The following is a 21,506-nucleotide window of genomic DNA, read 5'->3' as shown; positions in this document are numbered from 1 at the left end:
ATAGTCCATTGATCATCAAATAATAATTTTCACGAGTCACGAGTCTCACCAAACCCGAATAACTTTTAAAGATGTTATAACATCTTATTTACAAGTGAAATAACCCCTTATATTTATTTGAGTTATTTGCTTTTAAAGACAATTTATTGTGGTCATTTAGTTGATTTTTTAGTGATTATTATATCTAAACAAGTCAAGAAAACAAGAAATTAAGAAATTAAAGGTTAAGATTCTCTTGACCGGGTCTTATATGTATTTTAATTATATGTTATTTTCCTTAACACCAAAAATCAAATTCCATTTGCCTTTTAAAGACCATATAGTCAACCTTAAAAGGGTTTTATTCTTTTTATTAGAAAATTGAAGTTTTTAATTTCATGTTACAACTTTTGACCATCTTGATTCTATTAGATTTTACAAACCAACTATATCATCAAATAATAGAATTCTGAACCATATGGTTGACTAAGATAGATATATTCAATCTTAAATATTATTAACATGTTATCGATATTTTGTTATAAATTAAATTTCTAAACATGATTTAGTGGACAGCCTCGTAAATTTTTTCCACATGGTAACCAAGATTTAATAATAATAATAATAATAAAAAAGATGTTAGTGTAGTTTCATAAGAGACTTGGTTTTTTAATTTAAAAATTAAGAGCTAGATGCGTAATTTCTTGTTTGTTTGTTTCCAGTAAATTTCGATGTAAACGGATATTTTTATATTTTTTAATATGTAGTTTAGAAGTCGGACAAAAGTCCAACCAAGAAAAATGTAATTAGAATGGAGCCTACTAAAAGATTTCATTGGACTCCCGAATCTGCACTTTCTTATAATTCAAACACCTTTTCACTAAAATTGATGGATTTTTATAAACATATAATTTCCAAATAATATATTTTTATCTATAGCATGTTTGGGATTGGGTTTGAAAAATGCTTATTGGCTTTTTTCAAAAAAATCATTTTATAAAGACTGAATTTGGTGCTGTTGAGAAACTGTTTTTTAACTCTATCAAAAACAAAAATATTGTGATTGGAAAACACATTTTAATTTATTGACCCTTTTGAAAATACTAATAAATCAATAAGCATTTTTCAAACTAAATCCCAAATATGCTCTTAATCTCCACCTTAATTGATTTTAACCCTTTTTTTTTATCTTTTTCCCCTCGTGGTGGTGTGGTTGTTAATCATTTTCAACCATAAATGTTTTATTGTGTCGTTAAGCCAATAGTCCTATTTTGTAATGTTTGATTTTTATATTTGTTTTACTTATAAATAAACTCACTCTCCACTAATTTTTCATACACTATTCTTCAACCATTACAACTATTTTATCAATTTCTCTTCGAACCATCACTTTATATCAACATATATTTACTACGTACAATTAAATTCGTAAAGTATTGAAAATTTATGGTTGATTATAAAACTGAATTTGCATATATTTTGTTTACGGGAAGCTAGCTACTCATAATGTCTTGTCTTCTTTTGGCAAAATAAGAGCACGTGGTCCTTGTTTTCTTATCTCAGAATATATGGATCACAATTTTGGGACCGGAGGAGTCAAGTTGTCGGGTGGGTTTTGACCCTTCCACTCTCCTTAGTTCTTTATTGAGTTAAAAGTAAAAGTTACTCGTATGGTGTGTGGCGTTTCACAAGAATCGACCTAGTGATGAAAAAAACACAAAGGCTACCCCTATGGTGAACATATTTATGCAATCGGCTTTACTATTCCCTCCCCAAAAGTTTTTACCGTTAAAAAAGGGGCACATTGGTCATTTCAACAGTATAACCCTACCCATACAAGAAAGTGAAACCCCCCCTCCCGTTAACACTTTACAACCCCAAGTGTTATTTACGTTACGAGTGAAAAGAACATGTTAGCTTTTGTTTTAGTGTTGTTTTTTAATCTTTGTTTGTTTTCTAGGATACTCGAAACCTGATCTGAAAAAGTGAATGAATGATATTGAGGGGAAAGGAAAAGAAAAAAAAGAAAAATCAAGGGGTGAGGAGACCACGAAAGCAAAGTGGAATTGAGAATCTGAGCGTATTTTGTTGTTATAATAATAAAGTAGATTTCCAAAGATTTTCTTCTTTTCTTCCTTGTTCATTCTATTTATATATATCTATCTAAAAAAAGTCATTCTTCATTCTAAATTTCATTTGATGGCTAGAAACGGGATGGGAGGCATGTTTTCTCCTCCTTCTCATCGCCGGTGCTGGAGGTCACCACCCACCGATGACTTTGCCACTGATGATGATGTTCATGTGCTTGCCGTCGATGATAGCCTCGTGGATCGCAAGGTCATTGAACGTCTCCTCAAAATCACCTCCTGTAAAGGTAATTCATTCATTCCATCTACGTACTATATATGTTTTGTTTTTTCAGACTTAATTTGTTTCTAAACTTAAATATATATATATATATATATATATATAGTGACTGCGGTTGAAAGCGGTTGGAGAGCTTTGCAATACCTAGGCCTTGTTGATCAGGACAAAACCACCACAACCACACCTGCTGCTTCTGATCATCATCATTTCGTTAATGTTGATCTGATTATCACCGATTACTGTATGCCTGGCATGACCGGTTACGAATTGCTCAAAAAGATTAAAGGCTCTGCAACCTTCCGAGAGGTTCCCGTTGTCATCATGTCCTCTGAAAACGTTCTAGCACGCATTGACAGGTACGTACTATTATTGTTTTTCTTTCTTTCTAGCTACTCACTCAATCCATTAGTAGTAGTTAAGAGGAGTTGAATTTGATTTCAGGTGTTTGGAAGAAGGTGCAGAGGATTTCATTGTAAAGCCTGTTAAGCTATCTGATGTCAAACGCTTGAAAGATTACATGTTCGGCCACACTACCAGTACAATTATAGATACTCCTCCTGCTAATAACATTAACAACAAACAAGAGAAAGCAGCAGCAAGTTTTAACAAAAGAAAACTACAAGATATAATGTCTCACTCTCATACACCGCCCTCTGCCTCCCCATCACCGCCAACGATATCGATATCGCCATCCACCTCCCCTTCAACCTCTCCATCGCCTCCAACTTCATCATCGACGCCTCCTTTATCGCCCTCACAACTAGACTCCCCAACCATGAGGCTTAAAGTCACCAACGCAGATCAAGCATAATATTTTTGAATTTCATCTTTTTTTAATTACATTACAATACATGATCATAGACAAACCCAAGTACTTGTACATGTAAAACTTCTTGTTTTTTTTAACCTTTTTTCGATCTACTCAGTTTCATTACATATATTATTCTTATTATTATTATTACAATTTTGATGATATGATTTCTAATGTATGTATTACCTGCCTTTGCCCTCTTTATTCATTTCTCCTTTTTTTCTTCACAACACAAAAAGAAACTTTTTCCCCCCAACTTTATATATATGGTTTTGCTTTACATCCTGGTGATCTTTTATTGTACTATCACTTAAATAAATTTCATACATTTGATAACAAGAAGAAATTCTTCTTGTATTTTAATTACCACTTATTAATAATCTTCTCTGCCCTTTTGAATATGAATCCATAGTGTTCAACTACAATATATGGAAGATCAAAAGTATTCAACTACCAAAATGATTAAATGCATGTTGTTGAAAACTGACATAATATAGCTATTTTTAGATGTGGGGTGTTTATCTTTTTCTGCTTTTTAGTTGTCAAATTGATTAAAATAAAAGGAAAATAAACGTTGGAAACAACTCAACAAGATTTAAAGGAGGGGAAATCAATATTTAATAAATAATAATTCAGAATTGATTTGATGAAGATATGGTTTTATTTCATGTCTCAATCTTGTCGGGTAAGAAGGAATATTTTTGATTTGGGAAGATGAGTTTGGACACCTTGCATCATCTCTCTCTCTCTCTCTCTCTCTCTCTCTCTATATATATATATATATATATATATATATATATATATATATATATGGTAATGTTAACGTACAAATGAAATTAACGTGTTAAACGTGAGAATCAGGTAGAATAATAGTATACATACAAGTAGAGTAATTATGTAATTACTCTATGATAACTCTACTTGATTCTTACGTTTAACATGTTAATTTCATTTGTATTTGATCCAAACCCTATAAATTATATATATATATATATATAGGGTTTGGATCAAATAAAAATTAAATTAACATGTTAAACATATGAATCAAATAGTGTAATTATATATACAAGTGTAATTACAATGCATACAAAACAACTTTACATAATTACACTACTGATATATAATTATATGAATTCTGTTTTGTGAGTATGGATAGTTGTTCACCATTTTCTCGCATTCCCATAAGCTCACACATGAGTTGTTAGTTTTTTGTTATCGGCCTCACTTGATAAAGTCGTCATTGAATTCTAGGAATGGAGAGTTTTATATGATGAGTGTGATTGTTTCTCTACTTTCAAAAAATCTCATCATCACAATCGCCTTTGGTTTTATATTTCTATCTATTATTAGTTTTGTTGCTGTTTACGCTCCACCTTCAGACAATAAACGATGTTCTTAGCTTCATAATGATCTTCTTCTCTTTACATTTGTCTTGATTTACTAACCACCATGCTAACATCTTTAGAACGTTATGATCGAAATTTCTTGCACTTGTTGTAAACTTTAATATCTTGATTTGAAACATCATCATCGTTGTGATTTGTTTCATAATAGGAGTTATCATCAAAAGGAACGAAACTCTTATTACGTAAGAAGTGTGAATTAGTGTAACATTCCAAAAATTTTGGTCCGAATTTGATAACATAGGAAATATGAGAGACTCAAAATATTTCAAAAATTTGTGATGGAGAATAAGAAAGTGGAATCATCTCACATTAATGAAATAATTAAGTTTGTCCCACACCGGAGAATGAAGAAGGTGGAGTTATCCCACATGGGTATAAAAAGGAAAGAAAACTTGTCCCGTATTAATAGAATATAAAATTTGTGAGCTTCTTACAAGGAGACGAGTGTCAATCCCGACCAAGATAGCGGAAAATGTCGGGACGTAACGTATTAATTGTATAGTTGCTCAAAAGACACTAATTAAAACGACAATAATTATACATGACAATATTTATCTTTCTTTCTTAAAACAAATCATATAATTAAATATAAAAGTTTATATATATGTGAATTATCCTACTCTTATAATAAAAAACAATTGTGACACGTGTAGCTTTGTGATTAAACCTCATATCTCTTTTCTCTCCAAAATTAAAATATTAATTGACCATAATCTATGTCACAAATCAATAATTTTCACCTATTTATATTATGTTTATACATTTTTATAAAAATAAATGTTAACATATTATGTATGTTACTATATATTCTAAAATACTTTGTGAAGATCTAAAAAATCAACAACAAACTATGTTTGTTAGATATTGAAAAAAAATATAATTTCAAATATTATCATTAACATGTTATACTATATTGTTAAATATTGTAGAAAAAACAAAACTCGAATATGATTTCATTTTACAAAACACATTTTTAATCGTTAACTTATAAATATATGTTTAAAAGTCGATTCATTTTTATAAAATCAATCAATTTATCTATTACTGTTATTATTATTATTATTGTTGTTTTTGTTGTTGTTGTAAAGTGTCATATAAATTTACAAATGACAATATATGCTTTAAATCTATTTATTTATTTATTTATTTCGGTTAATTTAGTAAACTATATATGTTAAATTGTAAGGATAATATATACCAATCACTATCATATATAACAAAGTTTATCATAATTATTTCTATGTTTATTTAGAATAAAGTGTCATTTTCGTCCTTTTGGTTTAGCAAATAATAGGAATTTAGTCAAAAAATTTTATTTTTTGCATATGGATCATTCACGTTTAACAATTCTTACCAATTGCATCCAAATCACTAACCCCGTTAAATTTAATCGTTAAGTCAAGGCTCGCAATGAATCATGGGCATTTGTTTTCACTAAACATGGATAATACAGTGTCGTGGGATGATTAAGGGGTTGAGTTTCCATCAAGTCTTCATTTACTCGCCGTGGTCATCATTTGTTCGTTAGGGCATTTATTTATTCGTTTGAAAAGTGTCGCTTCTGTTTTCACTGAACGGGGCTCGCAACGACTCGTGGGCCTGTGTTTTCATTGAACGGGGATATTATGGTCTCGTGGGATGATTAAGGGGTTGAGTTCCCCATTCAAGTAGTCATTCACTCCCTGTGGTCATCATTTGTTCGTTAGGGCATTCATTTGTTCGTTTGAAAAGTGTCGCTTATGTTTTCACTGAACGGGGCTCGCAACGACTCGTGGGCCGTTGTTTTCATTGAACGAGGTTATTATGGTCTCGTGGGATCAATGTTTTGAAACCCGGCCCGGCCTGACCAGGACCCGGGACTAAGACCGGTCCGGGTCGTAGTATACAACCCGTTTTCTAATGAACCGGCCGGGTCTCGCGGGCGCCGGTTGAACCAGACCCGGTGACCCGACGGTTGGACCGGCAAGTTTGTTGTTTTCACTCCATAACCCACCACTGTCGCTCCATAACGCCGTCGCTCCGTAACACCGCCGCTCCAAATCACCTAACACACCAAATCACCAAATCACAGAAGACAAGTAATGAAGAAGATAAAGAGATGAAGGAGGTGGAAGAATAGATGAAGAAGATGACGAGATGAAGGAGATGAAGGAGGCGGATGAAGAGATGGAGACGTTGGGAGATGATGGAGGCGGCTGTGTGTGTTTAAAGCAAACTAACCCTAGATTAGATATATTGAGATATATCGATATACAGGGAAGAAGATTAATTTTTTCACTTTCACCTTTTCTTTAATACAAATTACACTATTCATCCTCAATATTATAGTTTTAACAAAATAACCCTAAACTTTTACATATTAGTGTATTAGAAATTGTGCATGGCTAATTACTTTTATAAGATATATAAATATATATTATTTATAACGTCATCCGGGTCAAACACCGGTCCGCCCTCCCGGGTCGTCCGACCTTTGACCCGGTAAGGCGTCCAGGTCGACGTCCGGGCCGGGTCTGAAAACATTGCGTGGGATGATTAAGGGGTTGAGTTCCCCATTAAAGTCTTCATTTACTCGCCATGGTCATCATTTGTTCGTCAGGGCATTCATTTGTTCATTTGAAAAGTGTCGCTTCTGTTTCACTGAACGGGGCTCGCAACGACTCATGGGCCTTTGTTTTCATTGAACGGGGATATTATGGTCTCGTGGGATGATTAAGGGGTTGAGTTCCCCATTAAAATCTTCATTTACTCGCTGTGGTCATCATTTGTTCGTTAGGACATTCATTTGTTCGTTTGAAAAGTGTCGCTTCTGTTTTCATTGAACGGGGCTCGCAACGACTCGTGGGCCTTTGTTTTCATGAACAGAGATATTATGGTCTCGTGGGATGATTAAGGGGTTAAGTTCCCCATTCAAGTCTTCATTTACTCGTCATGGTCATCATGTCTTCGTTAGGGCATTCATTTGTTCGTTTGAAAAGTGATGTTTATGTTTTCACTGAACGAGGCATTTTTGGAAATAATCAAAAGGTTCGGGATTTGGCAAATTGACTATTTTTCCCTATACTATTAATGTTGAAGAAAAGATAGCGAACACTTCCGACATGCCACCCCCAGGCTTATCAATGATTCAAACTTTTATCAAATTTGAACCTGTGTGTCAGCGTTAACTTTTCGTTCAATGGTGATCAAAACGTTGTATGTGAAGCATGTCATGCAAAACTATGCTCAAGTGAATCAAAATATTCACAAAACTGAAAGGGTTAACATGTTATTTTTTATTTTCTTATTATGGCAAAGTCTAGAAATCCCTTTAAACGTATCAAAATTTTTTTCATGGTGTAGCTCATACAAACATAGTTTTTGAAGAACATTTGTCATTACAATTTAATGTTCTTTTTTCCTTCTATGAGTGACAAATTGTTAAATATATCAATAAAGATAACACATTATTTGTATTTAGGCTGAGTGGTCAGAACTACTATTGCATGTGAAGTTTTCTTCCCGAAATTGGTTGATAACCAAAATTTTTTCAACTACATAAATGATATTGAGAATGAAATTTTCAATAGAATGAGCGTTCCCGGATACGTTTTTTGCACATGCATTATATTTTATTAAGTTCATTTAAAAAATCATTTTGTGATATAAATAAAGTTAATTTATGTTACACATAATATAGATGCAAATATAGATGTAATATATTTTCCATATACGTTATGTAATTTTATAATTTGGATCATTTCGTGTGTTACACAGACTCTAAAATTAGGTGAGTGTATATATTAACTTATCCTATATAGTTTAGGCCCAACAATTAAACCCGATTTTCATGTAATCCAACTAAACCCAAATATATCTTTAAATTTTAGGCTACAATTTTTTTTTTATGTGTGACTTGTTGAGTTTATAATATATAAACTTTTTTTGAAACTTGTTGCCTTGTTGGACTGGGTGTGTATAACGGGGCGTCTAGATTTTCTTTTAACGGTGCGTTAATATTATAATAAAGGTGTTTACACTTTTTTGACATGATTGGCTTCTTAGCACATCCGTCTCATAGGAGAGTTTAAATAAAATGCTCCAAAAGTTTAAAAAGGATAAAAAAGCCTTTTAAGTGAAGGTAAGTAGTCTTTTGCTACATTTGTTTTAGTTATGACTTATGGCCAGTATTTATCACATTGCTTCTTTTATGAGATCCATATTAACTGTTTTTTTATCAAACTACTCGACCATATGTTTGAAGAAAGTTCATAACATTGTGTTATATCTTTATCATTTTGGCTGTGTCAGTGTATATTACCAATTCGATTTTTTAAATCATGATAATCGTTCAAATTCTTCTTTTCAGTATATAACTTATCTGGATTACTAGAAATTAAATTACTATTTAGTGGACTAAAATAATAATAATAATAATATCAATTAAATGTTAATAGTTAAATTAGATGCAAATAGACCAAGCCTTTTGTAAATCTTCATCTTCTTTATTCCCCTCTGTCTCCATCTTGAATCCCGATGAATTATAGGTTCAAGCGCTGGACGACGCATGTTTAAGTCAACAATAACAGGGTAGTATACAAGTTACACACTTTTTTTAAGTTTTGTACTATTGAGCTTTCTTAGAAAGTTTTTTAATGTTTAAAATGAGGCAGCATTTTCAGACGTATTATGTTAACAACCAAGGAAGAGTGTTATACATATACCAATTGTGGCTATCAACAAACATTATACATGCACTTATCATGTTGTTCAAATTTTGTTAAGAGTTGTATACTGATTAGCTTTCGTATACACCCCCGTTGTATCTCATTTGTAAAATACACTTACACCAATGAAATATCTGGATCCTTTTCTCCCTATATTTATTCTTATTACGCTCTCCTATTAGGCTAGTTTCACAACACCAATGACATTTCAAATACTTACGAACCTTTTTTATGTTTCAAGTAACTAAGAGGTAAAACCATTTTCGGAATCAACATCTACTCACCAAGTCCAATGCCAGAAGAAAATCTCAAACCGTAGCAACCAATCTACAGGGGAAATACAAGAAGACATCACAAACTTGACCCTTGTAGTACTCCATATGAATCGGTTTTATCGAGCCAACATCACGTTGAACTATCGATCAATATTATTGTTCTTTTGCAGACGCTAGGCGTGGCTCACACAAGCCTGAAAACTCACCTCTTCTAGAAGCTTGAGGCAAGTTTAAAGCTTAGTTCTCTACTGAAGTTATGCAATCTTAAAAACATGGAAAGACCACTTTGTGTAACAAAAAAAATGAGCACATAAAGCCAGGCTTGACTATAGGAGTATTATCAAGTAATAAAATAAAATGTCTATTTATTTCCTTTTTCCAAACTAAACTTTTGCTATAGAAAGAAAAGTGAAGTTATTATACTTACTTACTAGGGGATTCTTCTTTTTCTGAAAATAGACTAGCTTGCAATATCATACATTCATCTAAACAAGTTGTTCATAAACCAAACTACAATTTGACCCATAATCAATCCTTCAGATGCATTTTGTGCTGTCTCTCATTTCCACTATTGAGGCTCTGCTACTTGATGAATTATAATATAAATACACGAGTCAGTCAGTCAACCAACCAACTTTATTTTATACAACTAGAAAGATGAGTTATTACCTTATCTCAAGTACTTTTCAACACCCCTTGCGCCTTTGGCATCGGTTTTGCTTTCTGCCTAACCTCGGTGTCTTTTACTTCCTATGCGCAGTAACCACCGACCAGTCAGATGGATTATCAAACTAATAGATGATTTGTATATGATTAACAACTGGAATCCTACCTTGGATTTTAAACTAATTAGTTGACTTCTTTCTGCCACTCTAGCGTTTGACTTTTCCTCCAAGTTCTTGAAGAACTGTATGTATCAAAAGTAAAGAAACTTTTTAGCGTGTGGATGGACACCGAATCAAACACTTTTCTTTTCCATGGTGATTGTATCGTACCTCTTTTCGTCTTTCGGATCTCTCTTGACTTTTCAAAGCTACTGAAGTCGGTCCCGCCTTTAGTCGTCTTTCATCGGCCACTCCAACCCCTTTAAGTGACCTGTCCCAGAATATATATATGTTAGTGGATGTAAAATAGCATAATAGAATTAAACATAGGATATCTTTTGGTTTTTATTTTTACCCAGATGATACAGATTTCCATGTTGGTCCTAATTGAACTCTTGCAGGATTCATTTTCTCTACTGCTTTCCTTGATCTACATTAGTTCATTTGCAAAGTTTATAATATGCTCATAAGAAAAGTGAAAAATTGGCGATTACCTTTCGTTTTCTTTCGATCCGGATCTCTTTGTTGGCAGCTATGAAAACAGAAAATGATGAATAAATTAATAATGTGTAAATGAGAGACAGCATCTTGTTATGTATATTAATTAAACTACTACCTGTTTGGGTCCAGAATCAGATGATGGTAATTGGTTAACTCTGTTCTGAAATGTCTTAAAGGCTCGTTTAACAATATCCTTATCTCCCATCTGCTCCATGAATAAAGATCGCCTTCTTGATGAAGTGACCGAAGAAGCCGTGTCAGAGTTCATACTCATGGATAAATGGAGTGACATTGGAGTGACACGTCTGGTTTCTGATAAAGATTGATTCTTGTTCTTAGATGATGATGATGGTGCACTTGCCTTGTTTAATGAGCTGGATGTTGAAGTTTCTTTCGGTTTCGGTTTTGATAATCTTGTGGCTGGCGTTTCTGGGGTTTTAGGTATAAGTGATGGTTTGAGTGGGGTTTTATTGGTTGGTTTGTTTGATTCTGGTTTCTTACTCTTCTTCTTCAATCCTATAGCATTCTTTTCCTCTTTTTTTGGATTAATCTGAAGACCAACAAATTAGTAAAAGAGTGAGTTAATAACACAAGTTTACCGGCCTTTAGAAAGTAAGTGTTGATTATAATTACCTTTTGTGTAATAATTTGTGGAGGGTGTTGTAAATCCACTTGGAAATGCTGTTGTACCAGTTTCATACTTTCAACATTGACTAAAGCAGCTTCTTCTAGCTTGTCAGCAGCAGTACTGGTGTTGAATGGTAATATTGGGGATGATTCAGACGGTGATAGATGAAAATAGTCATGTTCATCATCATTAACTGGTTTATCACTATTAAGTGGTTCTTGTTCAATTAATCTTGCAGATCCATCATGAATGGGTGGTGGTGGTTCATCATCATCATTATTAACTGGTTCTTGTTGTTGATGATCCGGTATAAGTAAGTTGGCTTCTTCCTCAGCTAATGCTAATTTTAATTTCTTCATGGCTGCAATTTTCTTGTAATGAGCTTCAAAAAAGGCCTTCTTCTGGGCCACAGATCCGGGTGTGGAGCACTTTCCAACTTCCTCCAGGTACTTGTTATTATTTGGGGAAGTAAACGTTGACCATTTCTCCCATGAGAGTGCTGCTGCATCATTCTCATACTTGTCAAATGAAACAGACACTTGAAGTGATGATGAATCTTCTTCTTCTCCACCCATCTACAATTATTATTATTATAATTGGATAATAATTAATAAGATAATCAATCATGTAAGCTAAGCTAAGTGAGTTTGTACCTTGTTGTTTTGTGATTCTACCATTATCCTTTCTTTCTTTCTTTCTTTCTTTCTTTGAGATAGATAGATAGATAAGAAAAGAAAGAAGCAGTGGTAAAACAGGAGCTTTGAGATTAATTAGAAGAAACAAATAATACCCTCACTCTCTCTACAAAAGAAAAGAAACTATATTATTAATTATTATTATTATTATTATTATGTGAAGAATACAAGAACAGGAGTTGGTCTGAATGAAACAAGATAGATAGATAGATAGATAGATAGATACATAGATAGATAGAGTGTTCCCAATTTTCATATTTATCTATCCATCACTTGCTGCTGCTAGGTTTTTTACTTTACTTGTCCTTTTACTTTCTCTTTCTCAAACATAAACATAATAACATATATAAGATGGATGCATGTTTCATCTTTTTACTACCAAACTAATAACTCTAACTCTCATCAACACAACACAACACAACACAACACACAAAAAGAAAGTAAGGGGGTGTTTGGTATAGAGAATGGAATTGTAGAGAAATGGAATAGAGAAATGGAATTGCAGATAAAGGGAATTGGTCTGGAGAATGAGAATTGACTGTTCTGTTTGGTAGTACAGAGATTTCAGTAGAGAAATATAGCTGAGAATCATTTCTCTTGTTTGGTACATAGAAAATAAACAGAGAATTATATCAACTTTATCATTAGCACAAGTATTTTTTTCATAACAAATATTTATTAAAAAATAAAAAACATATAAAAAGATGCATAAATTCCAACCAAAATATGCATTGATCAAACCAATTCACATACAAAACATAGTTTTTAAGCAAAAAACATCAACCATAGTTAAAACCAATTCACATACAAAACATACTTCAACCATACACAACTATCCCATTGAACCATCGGTATACAACTCGACCATCTCAATTTTCTCTTCTATTGTCAACGCAAGAAAAGAACGTCCTAGATCCACATCTTTACCAATCAAATGAGCTGCTTTGAACCGTTTTTTCGTAGTGATACATGGTAAAGCTTTTAACTCATCACTAACCTTTTCATAGATTTCACGAGCCTCCATACCTTCTTTGCTAAGTTGTTCACCCACCATCTCCCCAAATCGAAGCAAAACTTCCTTGATATCTTTGCAAGACTCTCGATATATCTCATCTGCATCTGTGCTTCTACCTCTTTTGCGCTTGCTTGTTACACTTCCTGTTTGTCCTTCAGATCTATCAACATTTGGAACGGCTTCATCAACAAAATCAAAGTCTAAAATATCAACAGGTGAGCTTTTTTGCGTCTCTTGAACAACATCTTCTTCTCCAAGGTCAACTGCTTTACTACCAGTAGCTCTATCCTTACCGAATATGGTACACAATTTGTCATAGAAAGGAAATGACTTGTCACGAAAATTCACAGCACCTTTGTGAGACTACAAGACAATTACAAATAAATTAGACTAAAATTATAAATGTTATATACTAGTTTTTGTATACTTTATTTGAAGAATAATATTATTTTTCATCTATATAATATATTTTTAATTTTTTATTTAAGTGCGCTTTTTTTCCTTAGACCCTCGCTTTTTTTGCGCATTGTACATTTGATAACTATGATATATAGCCTTACATATACAACCCATTTACAAATAAACTGGTTGAAACTTCCACCAAATATAAAATCATACAAAACTATATAAAGCACAAAACTTTCTTACATGAGTATCGCGAGGGTTGCTTGGTTCATGGCTGCTATATGTAACCAGATATTTCTCACCAGGAGAGAAATCAATGAGTTTAACCTGCGGATGAGCATATCGCATCAGACGGTTAAATGTAGTAGCACCGCCCCAAACAGCAGCACCTTGGCGGTGAACCGTGGCTAAGTAGGTCCCTAACGGAGACCACTGCACAAAACTTTCAGTCCAGAACTGCAGACGAATACAATTCAACATAATCAGAATCCTTTCACAGAGTAAAATAAGTTAATTAAGATACCAAGACAAAGTATTTTTATTTACCGGGCGTTTGTAAACAGGATAATGATCTTCACTTGTCTTGCATCATTCCACAGAACCTCCGTGTCTGATCCAGCACGGATAACAAACTGATCTCTACCTTTCTCATCAGTAAGCCAGCGTTGCAGATTCTCCTGCATTAATACACAACGACATTATCATCATTATTAAGTTGCAAGCTATCTTACTAACATTTTATAATAGCCAAAAAAGGCCATAAACAAAAATCAAGTTTCACGCTTCACCCAAAAACCAACCCCTGGTGTATAAGGCTTAATCTCCGGAGGAGCCCAGTCGTCTGGGACATTCATAAATTTGTCGATTTCATCAATCATGTTGACAGCAAAAATGTGTGCTCTGTCTAGTCTGTATCCATTCGTCTTTTCCTTAGCAAGTTCAGCTTCCTACAAGAAGATACAGCCACAAAGCAATGAAAGAGATTTATTTAAAACTTGATAAAAATATAACTAGATTTTTTATTGTCAATACCTGTGGAGTATTGTACTCAATGAAGCAATAACCTAGGGTTTTACCGGTGTCTTCATCAACAGGCATCCAAAGCCCATTTTCCTTAATAACTCCAATTTGGCTGTAGATTTTACGAACCACACCTTCAAGCTTATCATACTTTTCTCTAGGCACAACTGGCAAATTATCCACAACAATAATACTCCCAAATCCAGCATCAAACTCCAATTGATCCCCCTCATTTAGATCCTCATCATCACTAAAATATCAAACACACAATAAAGATACAAATTAATAACCAAAACAAAACACTGATATTCAAAACTCATCATACTAATAATCACTTGTGTACACAAGCATCAAACATGCTTACAACGAATACTCAAATTCAAAACAAAAACACACAAAATAAATCATCATTAAGCAATTAAATACTCCATATGCATACATGTAACCACTTAAATTAGGATTTGCAGCTAATAACCTCTAAAAACACCAACAAATCAATTAGCGGCAAACTATTAGGGTTTTAACGGCCGTCGTCATCAATTATTACAATTTCAACACAATACGTACATAAATCAGTGTTTGTATCAACGGTTGGTTAATTTATAACTACCTAATGATGCCGCAGTCTTCACCGGGCGGGAGGCGGATGGAGTTCCAATCGACTGCAGATAAATCGATGTTCAAACGAGCGGCTTCAGCTCTTATAGCTTCCATTGACATTACTTCCACCATGATTTCGACAGGTACCGTAGATCGAAGAAAGGTTATAGTCGGCCGTTGTTTTATCTGATTGATTTAGCGAAAAGGTTATTGAAGGAATAGGTGAATGTTGCAACCGATTGGTGAGTGACTGTCGAGATAACGATTAACAGGAGGCAATTGGGTTGCGGTGCTATCCTTGCTGAAGGAGGAAAATGAGAGAAATGAAAAGGAGGAAAATGAGAGAAATGAAAAGGAGGAAATCAATTCTCCGCTTTTTTTTAGAGAAACAAAATCAGAGAAATGGAAATGGTTTATTTCCATTTCTCACCTCTTTCTTTCATAAACAAACAAGAGAATTCTTTCCAATTTCATTTCTCACCCCTCAATTCCCTCTACCAAACACCCCCTAAATGGAAAAGGCATTTTAACAAACATTGACAGATATCACCCCCAAATCATTGGTGTTGTTACCTGAAAAGGATTCAACCATACCACTTTATTATATTATCACAATTAATTTACACATAAAAACAAATATAGCTAAACACCACTAAAGTTGTTTCTCATTGCAATTTGTCTAAATTAATAATAATAATAATAACGCCTAAATAGATCAGATCAGATCAGATCAGATCAGATCAGATCAGATCAGCATTCATTTCTCGGGGGGCCTGGCCCAACCACACGTGACAGATCTCTTCTCCATGGATATATATATATATCAATAATTCAACCATTTTTCTTCAATTTAGTTATTACCTTATTTTAAATATACGGACCAACCTAAGAGCATTCTCAATCCATCCCCCATAAATATGTGAGGGGAATTAATAAATTATAGGGGGAGTTTTGAATGATTGTGAGTATAAATTATAAGATGAAGAGAGAAATGTAGAGATTTTTTGTAAATTTTGGGAAATAAAGTTTGCCCATATTTATTTTTTAATATTTGTTGAATTGGTTGTAAGTAGAGGAGAGAGAAATTGTGGTGATAAAAGTATAAAAATATTATTTAATTAAACAGGAAAGAGAAATGTAATGTTTTGTAGTGTAATTATAGAGATGGGGATGATGGACGGGCTATGAATGCTCTAACTATGACGTTACTTGAACACTATATCACATGCTTATGTTCAACTTGGTTTGTAAATATACGGACTAACCTAAGTAAAGGTCCTCTCATGTTCGACTTGGAACGAGCTCAACTTGGTTTGTAAATAATATTATGATATGTGGGCCGTGGCTCCATGTATAATAAACCAACTGATTAGGTACCTAATGAAACTTATATATGTTTGACTTCAAAGTTAAACAATGAAACACCATAATATTTTTCATTGTGTTTTCGGTAAGAAATTTAAATCAAATCCTCCCTCTATGATTTTATCTTGCCTTACCTTGCCTTGTATGTTTCCTTTCCCCGTACTCATCGTATAAATAATGCTCCCAAGTTACTCAATCTCCACTTCCAGATTTAGATACTGAAGAAACACTAAATGACCCCGGCAGATTACGGATAATCTTAGGGTCAGGTAGATGTTTCCCACAAGGGTTAGGTCCGGAAAAGATGGTTATTCTTCTCAACTTGCAAAACAGACACCGTGAGCTCGTCACTGAGAATGGGGGGTTCCTCCTTGTGAGAATCAGACTAGATTGCTCTGAATATAAGTGTATATTAAGAGAAATAGCTAGAGAAGATCAGATGATCCTACCGTTCCAAGGTGTTGTAGTATTTATAGCCGAATGTAGGTTTTCAAGCAGGCACAGCCAGCTGTATAATATTCCTTTTCCACCAACTGTGGGCTACGTACGTGCCATGCCGGTGGTTGGTGGGTAGGCAGCGGCTGATAGTGACATGGCCGGCTGTGTAATATTCCTTTTCCACCAACTACAGGCTATGTACGTGCCACGATGAGGGTTGGTGGGTAGGCAGCGACTGATAGTGACATTTTGTACTAGAGCATGCTCCTCCTCGTACTGTTGTCGGTGAGCTGTCACCCTGTGATTGGTTCATGGGCTGCTTTGGTCAGATCTTGTCTATTCTGTCCATACGTTGGCAGGTATAGTACAAAAGATCTTCCAGAAGCGTACGGACTGACTCATTTGGGCGGGAGTATTCCCGCCTTACTCATTCCTTCTTCAGGTGACATTACTGAATTATTAAGAGTTATGTTCAACTTGGTTTGTAAATATACGGACTAACCTAAGTAAAGGTCTTCTCATGTTCGACTTGGAACGAGCTCAACTTGGTTTGTAAATAATATTATGATATGTGGGCCGTGGCTCCATGTATAATAAACCAACCGATTAGGTACCTAATGAAACTTATATATGTTTGACTTCAAAGTTAAACAATGAAATACCATAATGTTTTTCATTGTGTTTTCGGTAAGAAATTTAAATCAAATCCTCCCTCTATGATTTTATCTTGCCTTACCTTGCCTTGTATGTTTCCTTTCCTCGTACTCATCGTATAAATAATGCTCCCAAGTTACTCAATCTCCACTTCCATATATATATATATATATATATATATATATATATATATATATATATATATATATATTCCCCTAGCTCAACCCCTTGCTAAATAGATTAATTAATCTAACTTCTACCATGTCAACATACTCTTTATTTTTCTTTTTCTACTGTTCCTTCCTCATCTTTATGAGTCTACGGTGGGTCAAATCTGACCCCGACCCGCTTCAAGACTACTGCATAGCACAACCAAAACCACCCTTTTTCGTCAACGGGGCTCCTTGCATAACCCCCGCAGATGCTTCACCTTCTCATTTTACCACCACCGCATTGTCCAAGCCCGGGAATACCGCCTCAAACCCCTTGGGGTTCAATGTCACGCTCACAACCATTCAAAACCTCCCTGGAATGAACACCCTTGGGTTAACCATGGCCCGGGTCGATATAGCTGGAAACGGGCTCGTCCCACCTCACACACACCCGCGGGCGTCTGAAGTAACAATTCTTATTAAGGGCTCGCTTCTGGTGGGATTTGTTGACACCTCAAACCGTCTTTTCACACAGCAGTTGCGCGAGGGTGACGAGTTTGTTTTCCCAAAAGGCTTAATACACTCTCTGTACAATCTTGATTCAAAGGCTCCGGCTTTAGCGATTTCAGGGCTTACTAGCCAAAACCCGGGTGCGCAGCTTGCATCGGCGGCTACATTCACTACAAAGCCAAATATTCCTGATGATATCTTGAAAAAGGCATTTCAGATTGAAGAAACGTGGATCGGCTCACTGGTGGACGAACAACTTTCCTCGGGTATGAGTATGCTATTTCACCGATGGTTCTCCGGAGTATGAATTCTTCCACCTACAAAACGAGCAACACCGTGAACTTACTCCTCAGAAAAGGGACAGAGGGGTCCTCTTTGGGGTAACCCTCCGGTGTGAGAATAAGAGATTGTAGGAGAAGATAATAATAATCTGAGAGTGAGTAAGGAATTGGAATGTATTTTCTTGCTTACCTCCCCTTGTGGAGGTGGTGTGGTATTTATATTGTTAGGGTTTCCAATGATTGGGCTCAGATCCCATTAGGGCCTTTTTGGCCTTCTCCTATTGCTTTGCGCCACGTGTCCTTAGGACACCTGGTGCTTTTTCATTGATTATTCTCTGACCCAGGTATTTCACCTGACCCATGTGAAATCACGTGGTAGCACATGGGTTTTGCTGAGTTGTCCACCTTTCATTGGCAGCTGTCAACATCAGCATATTCTTATTCCTTAAAGGATACCTTCTGGAAGGTTGTCTGACGAGCACAATCAAGGTTGTCCTTATCCTGATTTGGATAAGGACGAGGTTGATTATGTGCACGTGTGATATGCGCCTATCCTGAGGATGCGCGAGGTCTTCTCTTTATTCTCACGCGCAGATGTTTCATGCGCAGATGTGATATGCGCAAGCATATGTAATATGCGCCACGCGCAGATGCGCCACGCGCAGATGTGATATGCGTGAGCATGTGATATGCGCCACGCGCAGATGCGCCACGCGCAAATGTGATATGCGTGAGCATATATGGTGCGTGAGCATGTGATACGCGTGAGCATATGTGATATGCGTGAGCATATGTGATATGCGCCATGCGCATAGGTTTTGGCTTTGTGCCTTCATGATATCTTGATTTCAAGCCTCTTGTCTATATCTTGTGGGTTGACCCGCCCCGCTCGATGTTAAGGCGGGTACATACCTCTTCACAGATTAATGGACAAGATGTGTCCAGGATACGTAGAAACTTAGGTGGTTAACAATATCGACTTTTTTTTTATTTGTTATTTGCATGCAAAACAAATTTATACGAGGAAAGAAAATTGGTTTGTAAAAAAATATTTTTATTTTTAATAAATCAATTCGGGTGATATTGTCGTGTGATTTGTTTTTCTATTGCTGTACGTATGAAGTAATTTTGCTTTTTAAAGAAGAATTATAGTAAGTAAATACGACATGCACATTGGCACTACGGGAGTTGGCAGGTATTGATTACGTTACAGATCGGTTTTGTTCAGTTCGTTGCGACTGCACAAACAAAAACAACCAATGTTTTAAAAGCGGAAATAATTACAATTGATTTTCTAAAAACAACTATCACAAATCACAACATCTCTCAAGCATGCATGTCATATAAAACCAAGTGCTTCAATATTCATATTTTACAAATTATATAAAGAAAGTTAAGAAGGTTTTATAATTAGTATTGTATGCATAAATAGATTTGAATTGAATTATATATTGTTGTTTCGAAATTCCTAATCGGACCAAACATTTTCAATTGAATTAACTTTTCAAATTATTCATCTATTTTAATTAAGGCTATATTTTATCTCTCTAAAACCGATCTACACCTTGACTCCCTGCCAGTACCGACCGCCACCAGAGCACAGCCATACCATGTTATGGGGGTGTTCTTTGAGTTCGTTCTTGAAGCTATTGCTGAATATTTAAAATATATAAGTTCAGAATGACATAAATCTCAAAAGATATATTCATTATTTAAAGCATATAAAATACTCCATATAAATAATATCATCAGGTACACGTCCCAAATTAAAGTTCATTTTTCACTTTATTAAAGCTACTAGAATGAAGCCACAGTAGAGAAAGTCAAGATACAATATTAGAATCTTAAAAAAAAATTCCTTAACACTCAACCTCTTTGCCAATGGTAACTAATGACATGAACTCATATTAAATAGTGGAATTAGTTATGCATGTTTTTTTAGAACTACATATTTCATTAAACAAAACCAAGGCCACCAACCGACTAACAAAAAGCTAGCTAGAGGGGCACTCAAAAACTACAAAATCAAAATTATAAATCAAACATTCTCCATTTATCCCGATCTAAATCAAAACCTCTTCTATTGGTGACCTTCTGGAGGTTCACAAACATATCCCAGGTAGTACAACTAAGAAAAAGGTGGCGCAAGCCCCAGTCTTGGCAAGTTGTTGGATTTTATGGCGTGCTCGGATCAGTCTCAAGATTGGACCAACATACACAGCACACATTTGGCCCATACATTATATTACGTACTCTTGATTAAAAGGTCTGAAGTCGGCAATATGGACGATAGGGCTCTCCACCCAAACGCATTAAATTTCAATGGAATCCAAGAATTAATTCCATTCTAATATACGATCCTAAGGTTGGTCATTTACGTACAACAAATTTTTACCCGAGAAAACCGGAGAAGATGGCGGAGTTGATGTTTGGAAGACGAAGGAGTTGATTCACCACCACCGAAAACCTCCACCTCGAGACCAGATCCATCACTTTCTGATTCACTCTTTCTGCTTTTCATACTTTACCAATCCCTTCGTCATTAACCTAACCAAGCTTCACATATTCAGTCTCTGGATCTCATCTTCCGATCGATCATATCAACAATTCATCATGAATCCTAACAATTTCATGAGGAGGTTTGTTTTTAATCCTTACTTTGACCTAATTATCTTCTATTCATATTCATATTTAGTGGTGGTGGTGGCGATGAATGGTAGTGGTGGTGGTGAATCAACTACGTCGTCTTCCAAACATCAACTTCGCCGCCTTCTCAGGTTTTCGGCAAGTGGCGGTGGTGGTGGTGAATCAATGGTGGAATGAGGTGGATTCAATTGTTTTCAAAATTAATGGAGGAGACTGTTTTTGTATCAG

The 21,506-nt window shown here is 35.0% G+C and overlaps 2 protein-coding genes and 2 pseudogenes across 4 annotated transcripts; 2 read left to right on the top strand and 2 right to left on the bottom strand.

Annotated features, from left to right (window-relative positions):
- The first annotated feature begins 2,178 nt into the window (after positions 1-2,178).
- Positions 2,179-3,186, top strand: LOC143531752 (two-component response regulator ARR17 pseudogene; annotated as a pseudogene). Its single transcript, XR_013135075.1, has 3 exons — positions 2,179-2,353; positions 2,453-2,702; positions 2,788-3,186. The product of XR_013135075.1 is annotated as a two-component response regulator ARR17 pseudogene (transcript).
- Positions 3,187-6,364: 3,178 nt separating this feature from the next.
- LOC143531750 (uncharacterized) lies at positions 6,365-12,130 on the bottom strand (annotated as a pseudogene). Its single transcript, XR_013135074.1, has 8 exons — positions 11,503-12,130; positions 10,985-11,419; positions 10,863-10,900; positions 10,724-10,798; positions 10,540-10,639; positions 10,377-10,451; positions 10,214-10,294; positions 6,365-6,607 (listed from the first exon to the last, which is right to left on the bottom strand). The product of XR_013135074.1 is annotated as an uncharacterized LOC143531750 (transcript).
- A 2,133-nt stretch (positions 12,131-14,263) lies between these two features.
- On the bottom strand, positions 14,264-15,364 carry LOC143531749 (eukaryotic translation initiation factor 3 subunit B-like). The gene is made up of 4 exons (XM_077026989.1): positions 15,243-15,364; positions 14,645-14,882; positions 14,409-14,559; positions 14,264-14,289 (listed from the first exon to the last, which is right to left on the bottom strand). The coding sequence occupies exons 1-4, from the start codon at positions 15,362-15,364 to the stop codon at positions 14,264-14,266; spliced, it is 537 nt and encodes a 178-aa protein (XP_076883104.1).
- Positions 15,365-17,950: 2,586 nt separating this feature from the next.
- LOC143531694 (germin-like protein subfamily 1 member 1) lies at positions 17,951-19,602 on the top strand. Its single transcript, XM_077026937.1, has 2 exons — positions 17,951-18,578; positions 19,565-19,602. Exons 1-2 carry the CDS (start codon positions 17,951-17,953, stop codon positions 19,600-19,602), a joined length of 666 nt encoding a protein of 221 aa, XP_076883052.1.
- Positions 19,603-21,506: the final 1,904 nt, after the last annotated feature.

The sequence above is a fragment of the Bidens hawaiensis genome, unplaced genomic scaffold (assembly GCF_021521415.1).
Source record: "Bidens hawaiensis isolate Kalapana, Puna unplaced genomic scaffold, B.hawaiensis_p1.1 tig00009224_1, whole genome shotgun sequence".
In the NCBI taxonomy this organism is placed as follows: domain Eukaryota; kingdom Viridiplantae; phylum Streptophyta; class Magnoliopsida; order Asterales; family Asteraceae; genus Bidens; species Bidens hawaiensis.
This window is presented reverse-complemented; position numbering and strand designations above follow the sequence as displayed.